Raw genomic sequence first — 22,738 nt, 5'->3', positions numbered from 1 at the left:
GTACTTTATACTTTACTTTACTTTATACTTTTGACTTTAATGATGAGTGAATAGTATGTTAATACTTTAGACCTTTTTTCCTGTTTATGTTTCATATGTACTGTTAACGGATGCACTTTTTTATATGTATCCTATCTTGTGCTGACCCATCTGTCAAATTTTTAAAGTCAATGTGTGGCCCCCGGCCCCAAAAAATTGCCCAGCCCTGATTTAGATCGATCAATCATTTGGAGACGTAGTTGACCCTAACAATATTTATACTATATTTTTATGAAGTCAATATTACTAGTAGTAATTTCCCTTCCACCTGTTCTTTGCTTTTTCTGTGGGCAAGCAACAGTGCCAAAACGTAACATGTAAATAAAAAAACACACAAAAAAAATCCGATTCATTTATAGTCTCAGATTCCAAACACAGAAAAGATTTTTTTAAATCTTCCAATTAGCATATCTATGCTATCTTTGCCCACCAATAAACACACACGCCAAAAAAAAGAGAAGTCTACCATGGCTGTATTACATTATGACGTGAACATTTAAATTGTGCTTCCTCCGACTATTTATTCCAACGAACAGGTAGCGGAAAATATTTTCCACCTTTCCCATTTTAGCGTCCTCCGATGAGGGCCAAAAACTCCTACAAAATGGTAAGTAAACATATTTAATCCGGAATAAAATGATGATCATAACCATATGGAATGGATACGTTGTAGCACTATTTGGACAACGACATCAACCAAAACTTCCAGGATGCAATCGATGTCATCCGTCAGCATTCCAGTCACTCTTACTACGACTCAGGTAACCAAGCATAGTATATTTCTACTTCATATTCCATGTATTTATACTTTATGACAGTTTTGAGTGCTTTTATATGTCCTCAGAGTACACGCATTACGACACTATGGGCGCTCATCAATGTCAGATCTCGTACTACATGGTGGGCCCCCACCAAGACACACCGGCCCCCATTTGCGACTGGCATGACAACAGCGTGGTAGGTTTGTAAAGATATATTTACACATATGTATGACTTTAAATATGACTGGAACTATTATTTTGGCAGCAGCAAATGTGGTCACAGGTGTTGCCCGAAATGTCTTCAGTCCAAAGCGAACCGGTTAACTTTTACTCGTCTCAACGACTCAACGTGCCTCCACAGAGGAATAGGGGTAAGTTGCAATTGGTGATGGGTAATGTTCCCGAATTTTTTGTTGGTCTGGGCCAGGGGTTGGCAAACTTTTGGGCTCGTTGGGGGGCTACATTGAGTTTAAAAATGTGACAGATGGGCCGGGTTAGCATAAGATAGGATACATATAAAAAAGTGCATCCGTTAACAGTACATATGAAACATGAACAGAAAAAAGGACTAAAGTATTAACATACTTGTCACTCATCGTTGAAGTAAAAAATATAAAGTACAAAGTCAAGTATGAAGGAATGTATTAAGAAGTATTAAAATCCATGGATTTACCAAGTACTGATTTATGCTGATACCAAAGCAATGGAGGAATTGAGAAAATTTGATAAAGAAGTGACAATGAATAAATATAATATGCATTTCCTTTTTTTTATAAAATGAGCTTAAAGGGTCTAGGGTGGGGGTGGGCAAAATTTTGGGCTCGGGGGGGCCACATTGACTTTAAAAATTTGACAGATGGGCCAAGTCAGCACAAGATAGGATACATATAAAAAAGTGCATCCGTTAACAGTACATATGAAACATAAACAGAAAAAGGGACTAAAGTATTAACATACTTATCACTCATCATTAAAGTAAAAAGTATAAAGTACAAAGTCAAGTAAAAAGGAATGTATTAAGAAATATTAAAATGTCATTTAAAAAAGATAGATGGGCTGTAAAACACGGAAAACAAATAAGAGTGGACACAGCTACTGCCACTGGCTTGAGTTGACAGTGTTTGTCTTAAATGATGCAGGTCGCAAGAAGCTGCGCCTGTACGAGTACCTCCACGAAGCTCTTCACGATCCCGACATGGGCGACACCATCCAATGGAGCGACAGCCAAAGCGGTACTTTCCACTTCGTTTCCAAGAATAAAGAACGTCTGGCGAAATCCTGGGGTGAGCGCAAAGGCAACCGCAAGACTATGACTTACCAGAAAATGGCGCGGGCCCTGCGCAACTACGGCCGTACTGGCGAGATCGTCAAAGTGCGACGTAAACTCACCTACCAGTTCAACCCAGAAGTCTTGCACCGGTTGGGTTTGGGTCGGGTGTCGCACGGGACTCCGGCCGACCCGTCCACGCAAAACTATTGCGGCCCCGACTGGGAGAGCTGGTATGGGCAGTGCCCGCCGCGGGAGTACGGTCACGCTAGCTTCAAAGCAAATTGTTGAAGTAATTCAGGAACTGGATGGTGTTAAATTTATGACTTGACCAAATGGCAATGTATTGTAAGATATAATCAAAATTATCAAATGTTGTTTCACTTTACTGCAGAGGCACCCAAGATACGATACATATAAAAAAGTGCATCCGTTAACAGTACAAAATAAAGAGAAAAAAGGACTCAAGTATTAACATACTCATCACTCATCATTAAAGTAAAAGTATAAGTACAAAATAAAGTAAAAAGTAAAAAGTATAAGTACAAAGTAAAGTATGTTAATTGTTAAAGTATGTTAAGTATGTAAAGTATTGTTAAATCCCTGAATAAAAAAAGCTTTTTGACGCAAGGCTTCTTGAGATTTTTTCTTTTTTAAATGTATGTCAAATAATGCAACCGACTTCAGTGACACGATTTCGGCCGTTGCAAATTTCTCGACACATCCTGTGAGGAAAAATATGACTGCGAGTGTGTTTTTCCTGAGAGGAGGCGGCGAGCTCCAGACGCGTCCTTATCAGGCCCAGAGGGGAGGATGTGGTCAGTGCTGGGGGGCCTTTGTTGGCGGGTTGATGCTGATGGCGTTCTCGCCGCGTGGAGGCCATTGTTAGTTCATAAAACTCACTCACTTTGGGTGAGCTAGCAGAACAACAACCCGAATCCGAACTGTTATTGGGACCTGCTTAACATCAGCCATGGTAAATAAGCGACCAGACACATTTTAGGGTAAAATACCCAATTCTGACAGGTCATTCTCTTTCAGAATTCTTGCCTGGAGGCTCAGTCTGACTTGGAGGTCATTTTGGAATTCCTAGAGGAATACCATAGGCAAAACGCGGAAAACACCGGTAAGAGAAATGTAGTTATTGGCTACTTTTTTGGTGCTTGGACGTTTGGTCGCCGGTCTTTTGGTCGCCTGTCAAAGGGTGACACAGAGTTTACTCTTGAAACCAGCTCTCAAAATTATATTCATGAGGGAGAGTTTAATATCTAAGTACTGATTAATATCTAAGTACTATTTAATATCCAAGTACTGTTTCATATCTAAGTACTGTTTCATATCGAAGTACTGTTTCATATCGAAGTTCTGTTTAATATCTAAGTACTGTTTAATATCTAAGTACTGTTTAATATCTAAGTACTGTTTAATATCCAAGTACTGTTCAATATCTAAGTACTGTTTAATACCTAAGTACTGTTTAATATCTAAGTACATTTGACCGGAGACCAAAAAAATGGCGACCAAACGTCCGGTCACGACTTTTTTTGGTTGTTGCACCACAGGTGTGCAGGACAATCCAACCGGTGAGGACGAGGATACTTGGGAGCCATGCTGGGAGCCTCGTGGGGAAGCAGTGAGTGAAATACTACTTTTTAATATATATCATATCATTTAAATGAGTATATTACCAGCACAAGTCCAATTGTTTGTAATTTTCATCGCTTTTGGTCCATTGGTGCCAATGATGTAATCGAGCAAAAGTCCTTGAATTGAATCCAATGACAATCCAAAGACAAATCATGTATTTATACCATAAAAATATTATATATATATACGTATTTTAACCAATCTGGTGTCCTCCAAATGCAACCGGTAGATTGATCTGGTTTCTGCAAAAACCTCATTGGTTAAAGTGCTGTAGGCTATTGAAACAGCTTGAAAACCTGTCACCCGATTTTGTCTCGGGTACCAGCTCATCCCGTGTGGCCCTCCGGCGGCGCCGCGAGAGTCCTCGTATGTCTCCGTCACAACGAGAAAATTAAGCAAACAGCAAACCACGGCGGCGGCGGCGGGCAGCGGTAAGTTCCCTTTCTGTTATGGCCGCGGGAACAAGAAACGTGACAACCTCTCTTTTGTTTTTTTTTGTTTTGTTTACATATCTAATTGATAGACATGGTGTTTGAGCGCCAGTCATTTTCTGGGAATTGTTGCTTTTGAGGAAATGAATAACTGTCGTCAGTTTTGGGTGAAATGTGGGGGTGTGTTACACTGAAACTCGATTCCATCTGATTTTTGCACTGATATTCTTACTTTCTACTTTACTTTGTACTTTATACTTTTTACTTTACTTTGTACTTTTCACTTTTTACTTTTTTACTTTACTTTTTACTTTATACTTTTTACTTGACTTTGTACTTTATACTTTGTACATTCTACTTTTTCTTTACCTTGTACTTTATAGTTTTTACTTTACTTTGTACTTTATACTTTTTCCTTTGTACTTTATAGTTTTTACTTTACTTTGAACTTTATACTTTTTCCTTTGTACTTTACTTTGTACTTTACTTAGTACTTTTTACTTTACTTTGTACTTTATATTTGACTTTGTACTTTATACTTTTTACTTTAATGATGAGTGATGATTATGTTAATACTTTAGTCCTTTTTTTCTGTTTATGTTTCATATGTACTGTTAACGGATGCACTTTTTTATATGTATCATATCTTGTGCTGACCCGCCCCATCTGTCAAAATTTTAAAGTCAATGTGACCCCCCTGTATTAGACATAACTTTTTCAAGTATTAAAACTACCACATAAAGACACTGACCACTTTCTGCATTTCCCAGGTCGAAAGATGCGTCTATTTCACTTCCTCTTCGAGATGCTGGAAGACCCCGGCATGGCCCACTGCGTATCCTGGGTGCCGTCATCGTCGTTGTCAGGCGTATTCCGCTTCTCTGCCCACAACAAGGACCAGCTGGCAGCTCTGTGGGGCCAAAGGAAGGGCAACAAGCGGCCCATGACGTACCAGAAGATGTCCAGGGCCCTGAGGAACTATGCCCGCTCGGGCGAGATCGTCAAGGTCAAGAAAAAGCTAACATACCAATTCGGCGAGAGTACCCTGATGCTTCTGCACAAACATCATCGAGGAGAGCTGTAATTTAAACCTGTCACGTTTTTTGGGGGGTTGGTGGTGCGTTTTGCCTTTTTGTGTGCCTCCAGGTGTTTGTTATTTGTCATTAACCCCTTGTGTTCTGGTATATATTTTGTGGGAGTATTGTTTCCTCCTGTTTTTGTGAGTAAAGTTTTGCTTCTTTGTTCGATGTTCGTCTCGCCTGTTTAGTTTTCACTAAAGTATTTTTCTCCCAGTTTGGTTTAATTTGTGTGTATGTGTGTGTATATATGTGTGTTTGTGTGTGTGTGTAAGTGTGTGTGTGTGTGTGTGTGTGTGTGTGTGTAAGTGTGTGTGTGTAAGTGTGTGTGTGTATATGTGTGTGTAAGTGTGTGTGTGTTTGTGGGGTTATTTTCATGAACATTTTAGTTTGTATATAGAAGTAACAAAGACTCCCTATACATTTATCTGCTAGTTATCCTTTAATAATACAGTTGGGTGCCAAAAGTATTCTAATTAAGTATTTATTTTAAGAAACCCCCTTTTACAAACTATTTTGGGCCTAATTTAAACGTCAACGTCAAAGTATGTATCACTAAACTGCAGATTAACATTGCGTTTCTCTTTTCCGTCGCTAGACGGCGATCAACTGCGCAGGAGGTGAAGAGACTACTACTTTTGTCCCTCAGAAGAAGCATCCAAACGTATGGCTGTCATGTGCGCAAGCGGTCAGCTGACAAATCCAGCTTGCTTGTGATGCTTGTTGTGTCCTTTTCGCCACTTTTTACCCGCAAATATCGAATGAATGCTGCGCTATGCTTGGCCCCGGAGAGCCATGGTAGTCATCAACTCGGTGTTGAAGCTCCTCCAGCGGCAGACGTACACCTGTCTGTCCCACCGCTATGGACTCTACCTCTGCTTCGGAGGCATCGTTCTAATGATCGTCTCTGCTTTTCAATTTGGAGAGGTCAGAAACTCACTTGTTATTTGTTTACATACAGGGAAATATGGTTATATATGATCACAATCCGATCTGGTTGTTGTCTCGCTCCAGCTGTTGCTCATCGCCTGCAGCCACATTGCAATCACCAGAACTACAGTACGAATAGAAACTGCAAGATACGAATTCTCGCGTCTTTAGTGAAGGATTTTGTTGTAATGTTTGCTCCGATGAGAACTTCAGAATTATGCTTTGAAAAAAAAACACTTATGCTATTGCCCCTTATTTCCGGGTATGATCAATTGACAGATGTCACTCTTATGCACGGATCTAACCTAACCCAAGCAAACAAATATACATATGTGGGTTCTCTCCAGGTTGTGGTCGAGTGGAGCCGTGACCAGTACCATGTGCTCTTTGACTCCTACAGAGACAATTTGGCTGGCAAATCCTTTCAAAGCAGGTCTGACATACTCTCCCACTGGTTTACTTCCTTACATATGTTTGGATGCTCGGACGTTTGGTCGCCGGACGTTTGGTCGCCGGACGTTTGGTCGCCGGACGTTTGGTCGCCGGGCGGTTGGTCGCCGGACGATTGGTCGCTGGTCCCTTTGGTCGCCGGTCAATTAGTGACAGTTTACTGTTGTAACCAGCTCTCAAAATTATATTCATGAGAAAGTTTAATATTTAAGAGAGAGGGAGTTTAATATCTAAGAGAGAGTTTAATATCTAAGAGAGAGGGAGTTTAATATCTAAGAGAGAGTTTAATATCTAAGTACTGTTTAATATCTAAGTACTGTTTAATATCTAAGTACATTTGACCGGCGACCAAAATGGACCAAAAGATTGGCGACCAAACGTCCGGTCACAATGTTTATTTAACATAATGTTTTTACTGGGAAAATGCACTTTGTGGAGTTGCACCACCAATTCCGTGATATGCAGCTGTTTATGGGTAACAATAAAGTTTTTGGATTGATTTTTGCTTTGTTTTGAGAACAATTGCATTTCTTCCCATTTGTTCTCCTATAGACTCTGCCTTCCCATGCCCATCGATGTGGTGTACACGTGGGTCAACGGTACCGACGTGGCGCTACTGAAGGAGCTGAAGCTGGTGCGAGAGCAACTAGCAGAAGAGCAGAAAGCGCTTCGGTACGTCCACTTTCTGTCTTGACTTTAAGTTGAATCCAGTGAATGTATTCATTTTGGCGTTCCTCCGATCCACGTAGAGAACGTTTGGGAAAAAACGCCAGTGAGACAACCGAAGAGCCAAAAGCCAGGTATCTATCGCTTAATCTGCTTTTTATAAAAGTCAACCTTTCCTGACTACCTTCACTTTTCCAGGGCCAAAGCGGAATGCTTGCTGTCCCATTGCGTGGTAGCGCCAATGCTGGCGTTGGATCCCGCCCTGCCACCGAATACGACGCTCCAGGAGCTGCCTTCGTTCTCCGCCTCGCTGATTGGCGCCAAGGAGGTGCTGCAGCTCCGTAGGCCTGTCCCTCCGAACACCGCCGCCACTGTGCTGGTCTTTGCTTCTCAGGCTGATGGTAAAGGAAAATATTAAGCGAGAAACAGATGTTTTCAGTAAAATCAAGATATAGGGTGCTCAGATGTTTGGTCTTTTGGTCCCCGGTCTTTTGGTCGCCGGTCAAATGGTGACGGAGAGTTTACTGTTGAAACCAGCTCTCAAAATTATATTAATGAGATAGTTTAATATATAAGAGAGAGAGTTTAATATCTAAGAGAGAGTTTGATATCTAAGAGACAGTTTAATATCTAAGAGAGAGAGTTTAATATCTAAGAGATAGAGTTTAATATCTAAGAGAGAGTTTGATATCTAAGAGAGAGTTTAATATCTAAGAGAGGGAGAGTTTAATACTTAGATATTAAACTCGGATACATTTTCCACAAATGATGCTGATGCTTATCTTCTAGCTGAGAAAGCCTACGTGGACGCTTTCAAGGAAGACCGTCAATTCTCCGTTTCAAGATGCTACCTGGTAATTTTCACTCGCTCCAATTGTGTTGTTGCCTTTCCCAAAAAATTGTGGCAGTTTAATTTTTTCCTCCTGCTATTCCACAGACGACAGATAAAGAAGCTCCAGGTCTCATCCGCATGCCCATGCTGGCCTACCTCAGCGGATTCCCGGGCTCCTTTAAGGAGACGGAGCAGCTGAGAGCCAAGCTGCCTACTTTCGTCACTGACAAGATCAAGCAAGTGAGTATTCTTGTTTTGATTTTTGGACCAATAGAAACAAAGAACCTTTAGGACCAATATTCCCTCTAATTTTTCATTGGTCTGGACAAAAAGACAACCTGCCTGAGCGCACTGAGTACCAGTGTGAGTGACATCATCATTGCTCGCTATGGGCACACCAGTAATACAACTTAAGCAGGTGCATGTCAATGTTCCCTCTAATTTTTCATGTAAAACATGCTGTAAAACACTTTTACCAGCAGCAGATAGCGCCCTTGCCCTCCCAAACACCAATACTCGCGCTGCTGTTCTTCTGTTTACCACAAGATAACACCAGCCTAACAAACATGGCCCTTGGCAGTGAACGTTTGCATGCCTTTGACGCTAATAGATGTCTAATTTATTTGAACCGGGATTTGTCATCAGAATTATTGGCAACCTCTGCATGTCAGCTGACTTGTTTGTTCTATTTGGCTGTGTAAATTAGGGTCTTTCTTTGTTTTCCTGGTGGTGTCGGGCCCATTCTGCGAAAAGGGGGTGCGGTCAAAGCGTCCTGTTGAGAGATGGTCCGTATTTATAGCCACTCTTGTTGAAAGACCACTACTGTGCAGTCTTCTTTGCATGTACCTGCAATTGCGCACTACTGTTGTCTTCTCTGCGCAGCAGCAATCATATGGCGCGCAGTAAATAAAATCCAAACTTTTTTTTTTATCCCTTTCCCCATGATGGCGCCGTTTACGCGGCATCCAGTGGCAGTAGCTCTGTCCACTCTTATGTTTTTTTGTGTTTTTCAGCATGTTTTACATGAAAAATTAGAGGGAACATTGAAATGCGCCTTCTTATGGCAAGTGTAATACTGGTGTGCCCATAGCGACCAATGATGATGTCACTCACACTGGTACTCAATGTGCTTCAGGTTGTCTTTCTGCCCAGACCAACGAAAAATTAGAGGGAACATTGTCCCTCACTGACGACTATATTAGAGAGGCAACTCGATCCGGGTAATCATCACCTAAAGGAGAAAAAGGCAACGGACCAAATTATGTGAGACGCTCTGATAGAGTGAAACAGCAAGCAAATGCTTTCCTGGGAAAGCTTAAAGATGGAGGGAGGGTCGGCCCTGGTGGGATGACATCATAGAATTTTCCAAACTGAATATATTGGACGGCTATATTTAGCCAAGGGGATCTCGGATGTCGCCATGGGGTCAACCAGTTTGAAATGAAGCTGTAGCTCATGTCAAATGCTTTGTTTTGCAGGTTGAGTTGTACACGGAGGCCAGTATTGCTTTGCTCCACCTCAAAAGCATGCAAGACTTCACTGACCTCATGCAAAAGTCAAAGAAGAATCTAACGCTAGAGGGGAAAGAGCTACGCGTTAGCCCCGCCTACCTCTTCTGGGATCTGACTGCCATCTCACAGGTCAATAAGAAAAAAATGGACTCAGGCAAAAGTCTAGTCCAGGGGTGTCGGGAACCTTTTTTTAACCAAGAGAGCCATAAACAATTCATATGTTCAAATATTTTTTCTTGAGAACCATACTCAGAATTTAACAGTCAAAATACATGGAATTGAGAGCATTTATTATTCATTTCACCACTTTGAAAGTCAAAAAAAAGTCTGAATTCTTTTGAAAATGTTATTTTAACTGTTGCTAATCAATGAGAATGCATGAAGAAGAATGTAATGAAGAAAAATTATGATTAAATGAAGAAAAATAGGATTTAATGAAGAAAAATAGGATTTAATGAAGAAAAATTATGATTTGATGAAAAAATCTGATTTCATGAAGAAAAATTATGATTTAATGAAGAAAAATAAGATTTAATGAAGAGAAATAAGATTTAATGAAGAAAAATTGATTACATGAAGAAAAAATATGATTTAATGAAGAAAAAATATGATTTAATGAAGATAAATTATGATTTAATGAAGAAAAAATATGATTTAAAAAGGCGCTAAAGATAGATTCGGCACCACAGCGCCATATACACCCATCAAAAGAGCCACATATGTCTCCCGAGCCATTGGTTCCCTACCCCTGGTCTAGTCATTTTGTTAAAGTTGACATCAGATACATTTTGTCTTTACCGTCGCATTCCAAACAGCCTAATGTTGCCCCTCTCTGTCGTTGTCCAGTCCAAGCACGATGAAGACGTCTCGGCCAGTCGCTTCGAGGACAACGAGGAGCTTCGCTACTCCATGCGCTCAGTGGAGAAACACGCCCCGTGGGTGCGACACATCTTTGTGGTCACCAATGGGCAAATTCCCTCCTGGCTCAACTTGGACAACCCTCGTGTTTCAGTCGTCAGCCATCAGGTAACATCCATACGTGCCAAAAAAAATCACAATGGGCTCCGTTTCTGAAAAATTCTCGTTTGGAATTGCAGGAGCTCTTCTTGAACCGCAGCCACCTCCCTACCTTCAGCTCGCCGGCCATCGAGAGCCACATCCACCGCATCCCAGGCCTGTCGCAGAAGTTCATTTACCTCAATGACGATGTGATGTTTGGCAAAGACGTCTGGCCGGATGACTTTTACAGCCATTCCAAAGGACAGAAGGTGCTTTTATTTTATTTTGGTGCGATACCGGAAACCGCCAGGTGACCTTTCTAACCTCCCACCCCCTCCTCCACTAGGTGTATCTCACTTGGCCCGTTCCCAATTGCGCGGAAGGCTGTCCGGGATCTTGGATCAAAGATGGCTATTGCGACAAAGCCTGCAACAACTCGGCCTGTGACTGGGATGGAGGAGACTGCACAGGTAAAGATAGACTTAAGTTTAGGGAAGTGAGTTGTACAGGGGTGGGCAAACTTTTGGGCCCAAGGGCCACATTGACTTTAGACATTTGACAGATCGGCCGGGTCAGCACAAGATATGATACATATAAAAAAGTGCATCTGTTAGCAGTACATATCAAGTATTAACATACTCATCACTCATCATTAAAGTATAAAGTACAAAGTTAAGTAAAAGTATTAAGTAAAAAGTATAAAGTACAAAATAAAGTAAAAAGTACAAAGTTAAGTAAAAAGTATAAAGTACAAAATAAAGTAAAAAGTATAAAGTACAAAATAAAGTAAAAAGTACAAAGTTAAGTAAAAAAGTAAAAAGTACAAAATAAAGTAAAAAGTACAAAATAAAGTAAAAAGTACAAAATAAAGTAAAAAGTACAAAATAAAGTAAAAAGTACAAAGTTAAGTAAAAAGTATAAAGTACAAAGTTAAGTATAAGGTACAAAGTTAGGTATAAGGTACAAAGTTAAGTATAAAGTACAAAGTCAAGTATAAAGTACAAAGTCAAGTATAAAGTACAAAGTCAATTATAAAGTACAAAGTCAAGCATAAAGTATATAGTAGTACTAAGTAAAGTATGTGGCCCGCGGGTCGCAGTTTGCCCATGTCTGGACTAGTACTCCAAATTAATTCGGTGTAAAAGTTTTGTTAGTGTTTTTATGTTCTCATTTTTTCTTCAGGAGCCGCCAGTAGCGGCAGATTCCCCGGTGGACTCGGCAATCCCGGCGGCGGAGGCGGCGGTCCGGGCTGGCAGTTTGCCGGCGGTCAAGGCGGCCTGGCCGGAACCTCCTACTGTAACCAAGGTTGCGCCACCTCTTGGCTGGCAGACAAATTCTGCGACCAAGCCTGCAACGTACTCGCTTGCGGCTTTGACGTAGGCGACTGCGGCACAGGTGAATTTTGGGGATGTGGATGACTTCTCGGGGTACTGGGCCAGTTTTTGACCAATATTTTGTGTTCCAGACCACTTTGGGGAGCTGCTGCGGGTCAATCTGCTGCACAACGTGACTACCTACAGCCTCCCTGTTGGGGAGATTCGACCTTATTTCAGCTTTAAAGGCCTGGCTCAGAGGTAGCTTTAAAGAGGAATAAGAAAATCTACAGTAACATCACAACGGGAATCTACTTTACAGGGTCTCGGAAGCTCACGTGGTCGACAACCCGGTGGTCCGCCACACCTCAGTGGCAAACAAATGGAAGACCATCCATCTTCTACTCCATGCCGGACACAATGCCACCATCATCCATTACAATCTTACCTTCCAAAGAGAAGACGGAACTAGTTTCAACAAGATATTTACCGTCGCCGTCGACTCGCGGCAAATTCCGCAAGTTAACGGGACGCAAAAAGGCCAGGAAAAAAGTTCAAGACAGAAACTCCCGGCGACTACAGAACCTCCATTTTTGTTCTCGGATGTCCCGGAGAACAAGAGGGGTCCCAAAATCCGGGAAAAGACACCACGCCAACTAGAAGTGGTGGTAGAAGTTCCCGTCTTCAATGAGTCGCTCTTGTCGGCTTCTTTGCGTGGCGAGCTTCAGAAATTGGATGAGAAGTTGTTGAGAGGCGATATCACCGTGAAGGGATACAACCTAACCAAAGCTCAGCTTCTGATGACTAATCGGGAAGAACAGAAGCCAAAAACTACTAAGTTGCTGAGCCAAATGACTAAATTGAAGAGCACCGGAAGCCAAGTGGAGATTCCCCTCCTAGCCGGAGTCGGCAGGAGGCTTCAACATTTTGTTCTGGCTGACAGAGGCTTCTTGCCGTGGGAGAGGAGGAAGTACTTTCAAGACCTTCTCGAGGTGAGCTAACTCAACAAACGATGGGATGGAAGTCTGGCTGCCGGGATCTCTGTCTGAGTCAATGCGCAATTGCGCACTACTCTCGTCTTCTCTGCGCAGCAGCAATCACATGGCGCGCAGTAAATAAAATCCACTTTTTTTTTTAAATTTAATTTGACCCCTTTCCCCGTTTACGTGGCAGTAACTTTGTCCACTCTTATGTTTTTCGTGTTTTTGAGCATGTTTTACATGAAAAATTAGAGGGAACATTGGTCTGAGTGGTCTTTTTTTTCTACAGGAAGAAGAACGACTGCAAAGCAAGCTAACCTACGACGCCGATGGCCGAGCGGCAGGTCGCAAACTACAAGACACCTTTGCAGACTCGCTACGTCATGTCAACAAGTTACTCAACCGCCAATTTGGCTTCGCCTCTCGTAAAGTCCCCGCACATATGCCGCATATGATTGACAGGCTGGTCATGCAGGAACTGCAGGACACGTAAGTAATGACAACTGGGCAGAGGGCAGTTCATATTTAGTCCTTAAATTCCTTTTTTTGATTGTTTTAAGATTCCCAGAGGACTTTGACCAGACTTCCAGCCACCGTGTACGTCACCCAGATGACATGCAGTTCGCCTTCTCCTACTTTTACTTCCTGATGAGTACTCAGCAGCAGCTCAGCATCTCGGAAGTCTTCGACGAGGTGGACACCGACGCCTCTGGCGTTCTGTCAGATCGCGAGATACGGACTCTTGCTACCAGACTCCACGATCTACCCCTCAGCCTTCAGGTCATTCTGCAAAACCAATCTTTATTTTGGTCTTATTTAACCTCAAAAGCAATTGGTTAATATGCTATTTTCTTGTAGGACTTGACGAGTTTGGAACAGATGTTGATCAACTGCTCCAAGATGCTACCAAGGAACTTGAGCCAGCTCCACTTGGTGAACCCCACGCAGGAGTCGTACTACGACCACAGCATGGTGAAAGCCTTCGTTCAAATACTACATAAATTCCAACTTTGGTCCCCAAAGTCATGTTGGAGATTCTTGTTTTTCTAGCCACCGGTTACCAAAGGTCTCATCACGCACTGCACGCCCATCACGGAGCGCATTCGCAAAGCCTTTGTGGACCAGAACAAGTACAAGTGAGATTAACTAGTTTACTACGGTGCTCGGACGTTTGGTCGCTGGTCTTTTGGTTGACTTTTGGAGAGTTTACTGTTGAAACCAGCTCTCTAAATTATATTCATGAGAGAGAGTTTAATATCTAAGAAAGACAGAGTTTAATATCTAAGAGAGAGTTTAATATCCAAGTACTGTTTAATATCTAAGTACTGTTTAATATCTAAGTATTGTTTAATTTGTAAGTACTGTTGAATATCTAAGTACTGTTGAATATCTAAGTACTGTTTAATGTCTAAGTACTGTTGAAAATCTAAGTACTGTTTAATATCTTAGTACTGTTTAATGTCTAAGTACTGTTTAATGTCCAAGTACTGTTTAATGTCCAAGTACTGTTTAATATCTAAGTACTGTTTAATATCTAAGTACTGTTTAATATCTAAGTACATTTGACCGGCGGCCAAAAGAACAGCGACCAAACGTCCGGTCACGGTCTACTACCATCTAGCGTCTTTCCAACACAAGTTGTCCACTTCCGCAGATTTGAAATTAAGGGGGAGGAAGACATAGCGTTCAAAATGGTTCGCACCAACGTCTCCCACGTCGTCGGCCAGTTGGACGACATCAGAAAGAATCCCAGGTGGCGCCAGTCCCCACCATTGTTTTTTGTTTATGGTGCTTGCTAACGTCTTCTCCCGCAGGAAATTCATCTGCTTGAACGACAACATCGATCATGCCCATAAGGACGCCGCCACGGTGAAGGCTGTTTTGAGGGACTTCTATGACTCCATGTTCCCATTGCCGTCCCAGTTTGAGCTGCCCAGAGAATACCGCAACCGCTTCTTGCACTTGGATGAGCTTCAGGAATGGTGAGTTCCAAGAGGAAACCCGCCATATAATACCAGGCTAGCCGTCCGTCCAATCATGTTCCTTCAAAAACTGTCAAATAAAGTCAAATAAGCTCAATCAAGTCAGGTTATGACTAAACTCCCTTATGGCATATTAAAATCAGTTTCATCTTGTAAAAACCCTCATGATTATTCTGCATACAAGAATCGGTAGGTGAATTTAGGTTTGGTCGCCCGGGTGAATATAATTTTGAGAGCTGGTTTCAACAGGAGATATTTAGATTTTATACTCTCTCTCTCATGAATAGAATTTTGAGAGCTGGTTTCAACAGTACTTAGATATTAAACAGTACTTGGATATTAAACAGTACTTGGATATTAAACAGTACTTGGATATTAAACAGTACTTGGATATTAAACAGTACTTGGATATTAAACAGTACTTAGATATTAAACAGTACTTAGATATTAAACAGTACTTAGATATTGAACAGTACTTGGATATTAAACAGTACTTAAACTTAAACTTTCTCTCTCTTGGTTATTAAACTCTCTCTTAGATATTAAACTCTCTCTCTATTAAATATTCAACTGTCTCTCATGAATATAATTTTCAAAGCTGATTTCAACAGTAAACTCTCATGTTGTCAAACGTCCGGACGACCAAACGTCCGGGGCGACCAAACGTCCGAGTACAGTAAATTCCACGTTAGGAATATTAATCATCTTTGTCCAAATGGGGTTCCTTGGACAAAACGTCCAACACAAAAAATGATAGCAACAGTTCACCTTAGCCAAAATGCGGGCAAGTTAAATGTAAACACCACGGCTGCGAACACGACCCTTGGAGGTCATCGATACGTCTCTCGGCGCGGCAGTTGCTAATAATGGCCGCCTCCTAACATCACGAGCGCTGTCACCGCGTCGAGCCAAATGTTGCCGGCTTGTCACCATGGGGATCCCGAGGGGGGGACGGCCAACGAGGTGTGGTGTCGTTTCCAGACACCTCGTGCTTTTTCTTCAGGGTAAGGCCTCACACAGACTTTAAAATTAGACGAGTCTCCTGAGATGGAGTGGTAAGCTGAGCGTTTCAGCGCCTCCTTGAGTGTCTTCTGAATGAAGACCTGTCACCACTTAACCTTGAGTCATTCATTCGATCCCTTTTGTTCGTCCATTGAAGTGTCCTCACCTAACGGAATGTCCTTACCTTCCCATTCTAGGAGAGACTATCGGGACAAGCTGAAGTTCTGGACCCACTGCGTCCTGGTGACACTGGTGACCTTCACCTTCTTGTCTTTCTTCGCCGAACAGGTCAGTGTCTGTGGTGTCCTCCTCCGGTGTTTAGGAGTGCTGACTCTGCCGAAACCAAAAACCCCCTCGTGACTCTCGGCGGGTTTTCCATCAATTTGCTCAGCCCCAAATTCAAAAGTGACAGATCCAATCGCTCGATTTTAACGGTTAGGATAGATATTAAACAGTACTTGGATATTAAACAGTACTTGGGTATTAAACAGTACTTAGATATTAAACAGTACTTAGATATTAAACAGTACTTCGATATTAAACAGTACTTCGATATTAAACAGTACTTAGATATTAAACAGTACTTAAGATATTAAACAGTACTTAGATATTAAACAGTACTTAGATATTAAACAGTACTTAGATATTAAACAGTTCTTCGATATTAAACAGTACTTCGATATTAAACAGTACTTGGATATTAAACAGTACTTGGATATTAAACAGTACTTAGATATTAAACAGTACTTAGATATTAAACAGTACTTAGATATTAAACAGTACTTCGATATTAAACAGTTAAACAGTACTTGGATATTAAACAGTACTTAGATTGTAAACTCAATTTCTTAGATATTTAACTCAATCTCTTAGATATTAAACTCTTTCATGAATATAATTTTGAGAGCTGGCTTCGACAAGTACTTTTTACTTCATACTTATGACTTTAATGATGAGTGAAGAGTATGTCAATACCTTAGTCCTTTTTTTCTCTTTATCTTTCATATGTACTGTTAACGTATGCACTTTTTTATATGTATCGTATCTTATGCTGACCCGGCCCATCTGCCAAATATTTAAAGTCAATGTGGACCCCGGGACCAAAAGTTTACCCCCCCCCCCCCCCCCCCTGAGTTAGGCCAAACTTAACAATGACTAACATTTGCTCCCTTCATCAAAACACCCACCAATATCACATCTCTTGGGTATCCTCCTGTTTTCCCCCACAGTTCATCCACTTGAAGCGCAAACTTTTCTCCCGACGCAAAACAGCCCAGCAGGTCACACCCGAGCGAGTTTAAAGTCCTCCACAAGGATTTGTCCTTCCTTCCAATGACGAAAAATGACAAAAATCCAGAGCCAGAAGCCTATGAATGTCACTTTCTCTCATCTTTCTATGCCCAACACTCCCACAAAAACCCATTCATGAATCAATTCTAATAATTCTGGGATAACTAGATGAGTTCCTAATAAGGGAAATTTGGGATATATTTTTTTTTACCGTGTTTTAATGAAATTGTAGGTGAAGGAGTCATTGATTTAAGTCCTTGTCGATTGTGTTTACCAATATGGATTGGAAAAGTGCCTTATTTATTCCTGTTGTTTACTATACGTGCTTATGTATAAAAACCGGTACGTATTGGGTGGTTAGGAATGGGTCTTAATATTATTTTTTTGGGTGGACACAAATATTTGTCGTGTTAGTACACGTGTCCCCGTGGGACTCTGCAGATTCGCTATGTCTGAAATTCAGATACTTGGGCTCTAACTTATTTTTTTTTAAATTTGTGCTGACTGTGTCGTCACCCGTTTTAACTCCTTCACTGCCACTGACAGCCATAGACGTTTTTGCGACCAGTCCGATGGTAAACGTGTCCATTTTGACGAAATAATAAAGCCGTTCAAACCGAGACTGCATGAAAAATATTTATTACAAACTTTCCTCCCTCCCCGCATATATATATTTGTTAGTAAAAAATTTCCGTAGCGTTGTATTAGTGAACAGTAAAACCGGTTAGATATTACAATGCATAGTTTGTCACAGAAACATTTTAAAGAGTACAATCCGGGAAATACAACTTTTAAGATAGTTGAGAAGTACCATAGAAGTATAAGAAATCCCTTTCATTCTTGTCAGCGTGAAAAATTGGTGTAGGAGGAAGAAAAAAGATTAATCTGAGAAGAAAGGAAGCTTTTGTATACAATTTTCTGTTGAAAACATGTAGAAAATCAGTTTAGAGTAATTGGGTTTCTTTTTAAGGACAAAAAAAATGAATTAAGGCGACTTCAGTTGAATTGGATACAATCACAACATTGAAAATTAGCCCTTAAGGGAGAAGTCAGAAAGTGGAACAAGTCATGGTGAAATTAAAACGCTGTATCCCATAAACCTACTGACCAAAACACCTCTTGGAAATGACATATTCCCCTTCATTTTAACCACTTTGATTGAATAATCCATTTTTTTTTTATAAATCATGAACTTTTTGGATAAAAATTCCCATAAAAACTTTGGTATTTTATGTTTTTTTGTTTTCTTTGGTGGGGAGTTTTAACATTTTTTTCTTAGGCAGAGGTGGTCACTTGGCCGAGGATTGGGGTACAGGGTCTTATCTCCTCGTCGTTGTAGTTGTCGTCGTCGTCCACTTTCAGGAGTGGGGAGAGATCCGTATCTTCCCTCGTATTCTCCCGCCGGGCAAGTTGTCAGTCGCGGTGTGTCGGCTCCGACGGTACGATGCTAAAGACGCGGATTCGAAGATGGCCGGAGATTTGTAGGCAAACATCTGTGCAGTAGCATGCTAGGTCCACTATGGACAGCACCTAAAAAAACAGTCAAAAAAACATCCAAAGTTAATTTCCATTGCTTTTCCCAATTTATCCGCCTAAGTCTCGCATTATAACAGATTAATACGCAAATATGGCAAACGATAAAATCCATAACTGTCCGTCCGGCTGGGTTGTACTTGGAATACAGATATGAGTATGTTGTGTATGTTTGTATGTACAATGGCAATAAAGCTTTTAAATTCAATAACATTGCAAGATTGGAATCATAATACATAAAAATACCTAAGCATACAGGAGTCCCAATTAGTGAAAAATTTGAGATGCAAGCAAAATTCAAGTTGACTTTTTTGCCTTGAGATACGAGCAAAATTCAAGCTATTTTTTTGCCTTGACATACGAGCAAATTCGAGCTGATTTTTTTGCCTTGAGAAATGACCAAAATTCGAGCTGATTTTTTTGCCTAAAGATATGAGCAAAATTCGAGCTGATTTTTTGCCTTGAGATACGAGCAAAATTCAAGCTATTTTTTTGCCTAGAGATTTTAATACTTCTTAATACATTCCTTTTTACTTAACTTTGTACTTTATACTTTTTACTTTGATGATGACTGATGACTATGTTAATACTTTAGTCTTTTTCTGTTTATGTTTCATATGTACTGTTAACGGATGCACTTTTTTATATGTATCCTATCTTGTGCTGACCCAGCCCATCTGTCAAATTTTTTTAAGTCAATGTGGCCCCATGACCAAAAAGTTTGCCCACCCCTTACATTATGCACTTAAAATCTACCCACTTGAAACAGCCTGGACATTGATTGCTATGAACTGGAATTGGGAACTTACCATGGCAATCCAGAGGACTATATGCTCATCGATAAAGCTGTTAAAGTACTGGTTGAGGAAGAGAAGGCCCGGACCGATGAAGGCCGTGTCCGGAAGGTTGAGCTCGCTCTTTGTCATGTGCGCCACCTGTACAGAAATCAAACTTTTTTAAAAAAAAACACCACTCTCTTTTCTGAAGACAAAAAAACAACAGGGAGCTTACCACCAGCTTGTTGGAGATCTTGGCAATGACCATGCCGAAGGCGAGTAGGTAGAGGCAGGGATGGTGCTCAAAAAGATGGCTGGACGACTTCTTGAAGATGATGAAGGCCAGCGTGAGGATGAGGCCGATGTGCATACCGGGACTCAGCACGCTTGTGTCCTACGTCGTAGTGGTTGTGGATTAGCCAAACCCGACACAACGTTTTTGGAAAAATGTGACGCTTGGATGGCTTACTGCCACAGTGGAGCCGTTTTTGCCCACGCCGCCGTTGAGGATGACGTGGAAGTAGTTGTGGCAGGAGTAGAGGGCCCCGCCGATGATGCCGATGATGGGGAAGACAAACAGCTTTACTCCAATGACTGGCAACTTGAAAACAATATAGATGGAAGAAAATGGCATTTGTCATCATTTTTTTTTAGCCCTGAAGCTAATAGCCAAAATCTGTGAGAAACGGACTCGCCCTGAGCAAGAAATGGAAGGTACAAGTGACTTTTTTATGCAAAATCTATATATATTTTTTTATTTAATTCTTAAGACGTCAAAGTGTTTTAACTGTTTATCTTTTCTCTAGTTTTTCCTCTAGACCCGACTAATGGACAAGAAATATTCCGTCCATTTGAAGCGGCAGTAAACATTCAAATCAGAACTCTGAAAATGAGTTACCGTAGTTTGCCAAAGGCTCACCCCACCAAATGCGGACATCAGGTACATGGTCATGATAGCAAACTGCACTTCAGTGACGTCGACCCTGCCAGGGAAGAAAAACAGGTGGATGAGAGAAGCCAGTGGGCGGGACAAGGGGCGGTCCCACGAGTGGGGGGGCGGAGCTTACAATCCAAAACGTAGCGTGCCAGAGACGTAGGTTTGCCAGTGTGCGCAGAAGAACATAAACATCCCGATGAAGCCGCAGAAAAATATCCAGTGAGGGTATCTGCCGATGCCGCAGGAAATGCACGTTCCCACGGCAACAAATACTGCGGGGAAATGAAAATATCGCCATGAAAACCATGGGATGGGGACCCCAGAGCAAGTTTTAAGTACCTGTAGAGACGGCATCGCAGCCATGGTCGAAAAGCTCGCCCAAAGCCGAGCTGCTATTGGTCCTGCGTGCCTGTTTGCCGTCAATGGCGTCCAAAGACTGGTACGCAAACAAGCCCGCGGCGCTTAGGATGAAAACCCATGCTGGGGCCTGAAAAAGCAAGTGGATTTTTTAAAAAGAGTTATCATAGTATCATAAAACTTTTTTATGACCCAAGTAGAGTTGGATGATACGAGAAAAATGGTTATCACGATTGTGCTAGAAAGATAAAACTCCCTCTTTACACTATGAAAGGTAAAGGATAAAAACTTGCTTACATTTTTAACCATGAGCGGACGTTTGGTCGCCAGTAAACTCTTATAAAAAAAATAACAAATTAAAAAAAAATATATAAAAATCTTTGGACAACATTAGTGGGCCGGATTAAAACGCCTCGCGGGCCTCATGTGGCCCGCGGGGCGTAGCTTGCCTGAGTATTCTTGTGTTTTGAATGCAATTGCCGTAATGCTTGGACTAAGCGGGCATTCAATTTTGAGCGTCCGCTCATTAGACCACGCGAACGCCCGCACGCTTGACCGCAGTCGTTGTAGAGACGAGGTAAAGAATCAAACTACAGTAATCTACTCCAAATGAAAATGTTCCTTAATCCAGAACAATATACTGTTTTTAGTTTAATAAGTGATTAATCAATGCAGATAAGAATACTGATAGATAAAATGTGGACTTTGGATGCATTGTAGGACACAAATGCGAGTGACACACCAAAAAAAACGCTCAAATAATCCATTACGTGCTAAAATAAAATGTTTAAAATCTGAATCGACAAATAAGGATAACTTTATGTTCGGGTTTTGGCAAGAATTAAGCACTCGAAGAGAAAGAAAAAAAACAAATCTTATGCTTATTACGACATATTGTCCAGGAGTAAATAACCTCGTCATCAAAACACAAACGGGATCGCTTTAAAGCTCCATTTTATTCTCGTTGCACATATTTGATAGAAATAAAATATAGATTATAAAAAAAGATTCCGATCTAAATAAATTGAAATCGTCAGCCATATGCACAATTCCAAGTGGAAACGTGGTCCAAGGTCGCCCCCCAACTCACCTCCTCGGTGGCCGTCGGGCAGTAAAACACAAGCAAAAGTGTAGAGACAATGTTGACGAAAAGACCCACAATGGTGAGCGTATTCGGTGCGACCCATGTTGGGATCTGCTGGACGAGCCAGTTCCAATAGATCTGACACGGCGGTTCTAGAAGGGAGCGACCCGAAGCGCTGTACTTGTGCTCGTCTAGCCGCTTGAGTTGCGCGGTGGTCAGGGGTTCCGACCACAGGAAATGACCCATCTTTTCTCCTCTAAATAAACTATCCCGAATCCCAGTAGGGTTTCCCGGGATAGAGGATTAAATTCGGCTACCTTATCGCGACCAAGGCCGAAACATAACAGCGCATTTGGCCCGGAAAGAGATTGATTGTGTTTAGGCTATTTCCCCAAATGGAACCTTTGAGCGGTCGATGGTGTTTCCGTCGGAATTGAGTGAGACACAGGAATGTGCAGTCAATTCCTTAACCGATCAACGTGGTTACTATACATACATAGTACTTAGTATAGTACCAAAGTTGATCAGTTGATTCATAATTTAGGAGAACTGATTGTCAAGATTTTTAATGGCAAAACCTTTCATAGTAGAATTTGTTTTGCATGAGAAATTTTGATGGCAAAAACGTTGAAATTGGAATTTGTTTTTCATGAAAACACTATACTATGTACTATATAGTATTTTCCAATGTGAAGGTTTTTGCCATTAAAAATCTTGACCTTCAGTTCTCCTAAATTACAAACCTTTAAAATCTATCATTTTATCTTAAATCTGGTTTTTAGTGTTGGACTAGTTTGTTACTATACTACATAGTATACAGTTTTCATGAAAAACATTCCAATTTGAAAGTTTTTGCCATTAAAAAATCTTGACCT

The 22,738-nt window shown here is 41.2% G+C and overlaps 4 protein-coding genes across 5 annotated transcripts; 3 read left to right on the top strand and 1 right to left on the bottom strand.

The window, feature by feature from the left end:
• Nucleotides 1-564: 564 nt before the first annotated feature.
• Nucleotides 565-2,547, top strand: spic (Spi-C transcription factor (Spi-1/PU.1 related)). Of its 2 annotated transcripts, none has more exons than XM_077709449.1 (5): nucleotides 565-646; nucleotides 713-800; nucleotides 884-996; nucleotides 1,069-1,171; nucleotides 1,940-2,547. In XM_077709449.1, exons 1-5 carry the CDS (start codon nucleotides 620-622, stop codon nucleotides 2,356-2,358), a joined length of 750 nt encoding a protein of 249 aa, XP_077565575.1. In that variant the 5' UTR covers nucleotides 565-619; the 3' UTR covers nucleotides 2,359-2,547. The 2 variants fall into 2 exon arrangements, with proteins under 2 accessions (XP_077565575.1, XP_077565574.1); XM_077709448.1 differs by having other exon boundaries at nucleotides 1,066-1,171.
• A 343-nt stretch (nucleotides 2,548-2,890) lies between these two features.
• On the top strand, nucleotides 2,891-5,416 carry spi2 (Spi-2 proto-oncogene). The gene is made up of 5 exons (XM_077709904.1): nucleotides 2,891-3,043; nucleotides 3,109-3,193; nucleotides 3,630-3,700; nucleotides 4,040-4,145; nucleotides 4,916-5,416. Exons 1-5 carry the CDS (start codon nucleotides 3,041-3,043, stop codon nucleotides 5,227-5,229), a joined length of 579 nt encoding a protein of 192 aa, XP_077566030.1. The 5' UTR covers nucleotides 2,891-3,040; the 3' UTR covers nucleotides 5,230-5,416.
• Nucleotides 5,417-5,839: 423 nt separating this feature from the next.
• On the top strand, nucleotides 5,840-17,798 carry gnptab (N-acetylglucosamine-1-phosphate transferase subunits alpha and beta). The gene is made up of 22 exons (XM_077709615.1): nucleotides 5,840-6,148; nucleotides 6,499-6,584; nucleotides 7,154-7,273; nucleotides 7,351-7,401; nucleotides 7,466-7,668; nucleotides 8,057-8,121; nucleotides 8,205-8,339; nucleotides 9,578-9,739; nucleotides 10,457-10,636; nucleotides 10,708-10,878; nucleotides 10,956-11,079; nucleotides 11,792-12,004; nucleotides 12,075-12,183; nucleotides 12,245-12,914; nucleotides 13,192-13,391; nucleotides 13,463-13,682; nucleotides 13,761-13,874; nucleotides 13,953-14,038; nucleotides 14,557-14,655; nucleotides 14,717-14,884; nucleotides 16,084-16,174; nucleotides 17,116-17,798. Exons 1-22 carry the CDS (start codon nucleotides 5,987-5,989, stop codon nucleotides 17,185-17,187), a joined length of 3,501 nt encoding a protein of 1,166 aa, XP_077565741.1. The 5' UTR covers nucleotides 5,840-5,986; the 3' UTR covers nucleotides 17,188-17,798.
• A 1-nt stretch (nucleotide 17,799) lies between these two features.
• Nucleotides 17,800-22,286, bottom strand: chpt1 (choline phosphotransferase 1). Its single transcript, XM_077709616.1, has 8 exons — nucleotides 21,870-22,286; nucleotides 20,762-20,909; nucleotides 20,553-20,694; nucleotides 20,384-20,468; nucleotides 19,955-20,086; nucleotides 19,721-19,879; nucleotides 19,519-19,644; nucleotides 17,800-18,706 (listed from the first exon to the last, which is right to left on the bottom strand). The coding sequence occupies exons 1-8, from the start codon at nucleotides 22,107-22,109 to the stop codon at nucleotides 18,590-18,592; spliced, it is 1,149 nt and encodes a 382-aa protein (XP_077565742.1). The 5' UTR covers nucleotides 22,110-22,286; the 3' UTR covers nucleotides 17,800-18,589.
• Between the last annotated feature and the right edge of the window lie 452 nt (nucleotides 22,287-22,738).

The sequence above is a fragment of the Stigmatopora nigra genome, chromosome 23 (assembly GCF_051989575.1).
Source record: "Stigmatopora nigra isolate UIUO_SnigA chromosome 23, RoL_Snig_1.1, whole genome shotgun sequence".
Classification (NCBI taxonomy): Eukaryota; Metazoa; Chordata; class Actinopteri; order Syngnathiformes; family Syngnathidae; genus Stigmatopora; species Stigmatopora nigra.
The sequence above is the reverse complement of the archived record's forward strand: the minus strand, read 5'-3'. Positions and strand labels throughout refer to the sequence as shown.

What these genes read in the sequence shown, in the direction of transcription:
- spic (XM_077709448.1), top strand. Translation starts at nt 620, where the DNA reads ATGAGGGCCAAAAACTCCTACAAAATG. An exon ending in CCAAAAACTCCTACAAAATG is followed by an intron (nt 647 to 712) that starts GTAAGTAAACAT and finishes GATACGTTGTAG; the next exon opens with CACTATTTGGACAACGACAT. An exon ending in TCACTCTTACTACGACTCAG is followed by an intron (nt 801 to 883) that starts GTAACCAAGCAT and finishes ATATGTCCTCAG; the next exon opens with AGTACACGCATTACGACACT.
- spi2 (XM_077709904.1), top strand. An exon ending in GCAAAACGCGGAAAACACCG is followed by an intron (nt 3,194 to 3,629) that starts GTAAGAGAAATG and finishes GTTGCACCACAG; the next exon opens with GTGTGCAGGACAATCCAACC. An exon ending in GGGAGCCTCGTGGGGAAGCA is followed by an intron (nt 3,701 to 4,039) that starts GTGAGTGAAATA and finishes CTCGGGTACCAG; the next exon opens with CTCATCCCGTGTGGCCCTCC.
- gnptab (XM_077709615.1), top strand. Translation starts at nt 5,987, where the DNA reads ATGCTGCGCTATGCTTGGCCCCGGAGAGCCATGGTAGTCATCAACTCG. An exon ending in TCACTGACAAGATCAAGCAA is followed by an intron (nt 8,340 to 9,577) that starts GTGAGTATTCTT and finishes TTTGTTTTGCAG; the next exon opens with GTTGAGTTGTACACGGAGGC. An exon ending in CGTAGGCGACTGCGGCACAG is followed by an intron (nt 12,005 to 12,074) that starts GTGAATTTTGGG and finishes TTTGTGTTCCAG; the next exon opens with ACCACTTTGGGGAGCTGCTG.
- chpt1 (XM_077709616.1), bottom strand. Translation starts at nt 22,109, where the DNA reads ATGGGTCATTTCCTGTGGTCGGAACCCCTGACCACCGCGCAACTCAAG. An exon ending in GGCACGCTACGTTTTGGATT is followed by an intron (nt 20,469 to 20,552) that starts GTAAGCTCCGCC and finishes CTTCCCTGGCAG; the next exon opens with GGTCGACGTCACTGAAGTGC. An exon ending in TAGTCCTCTGGATTGCCATG is followed by an intron (nt 18,707 to 19,518) that starts GTAAGTTCCCAA and finishes CTGTTTTTTTAG; the next exon opens with GTGCTGTCCATAGTGGACCT.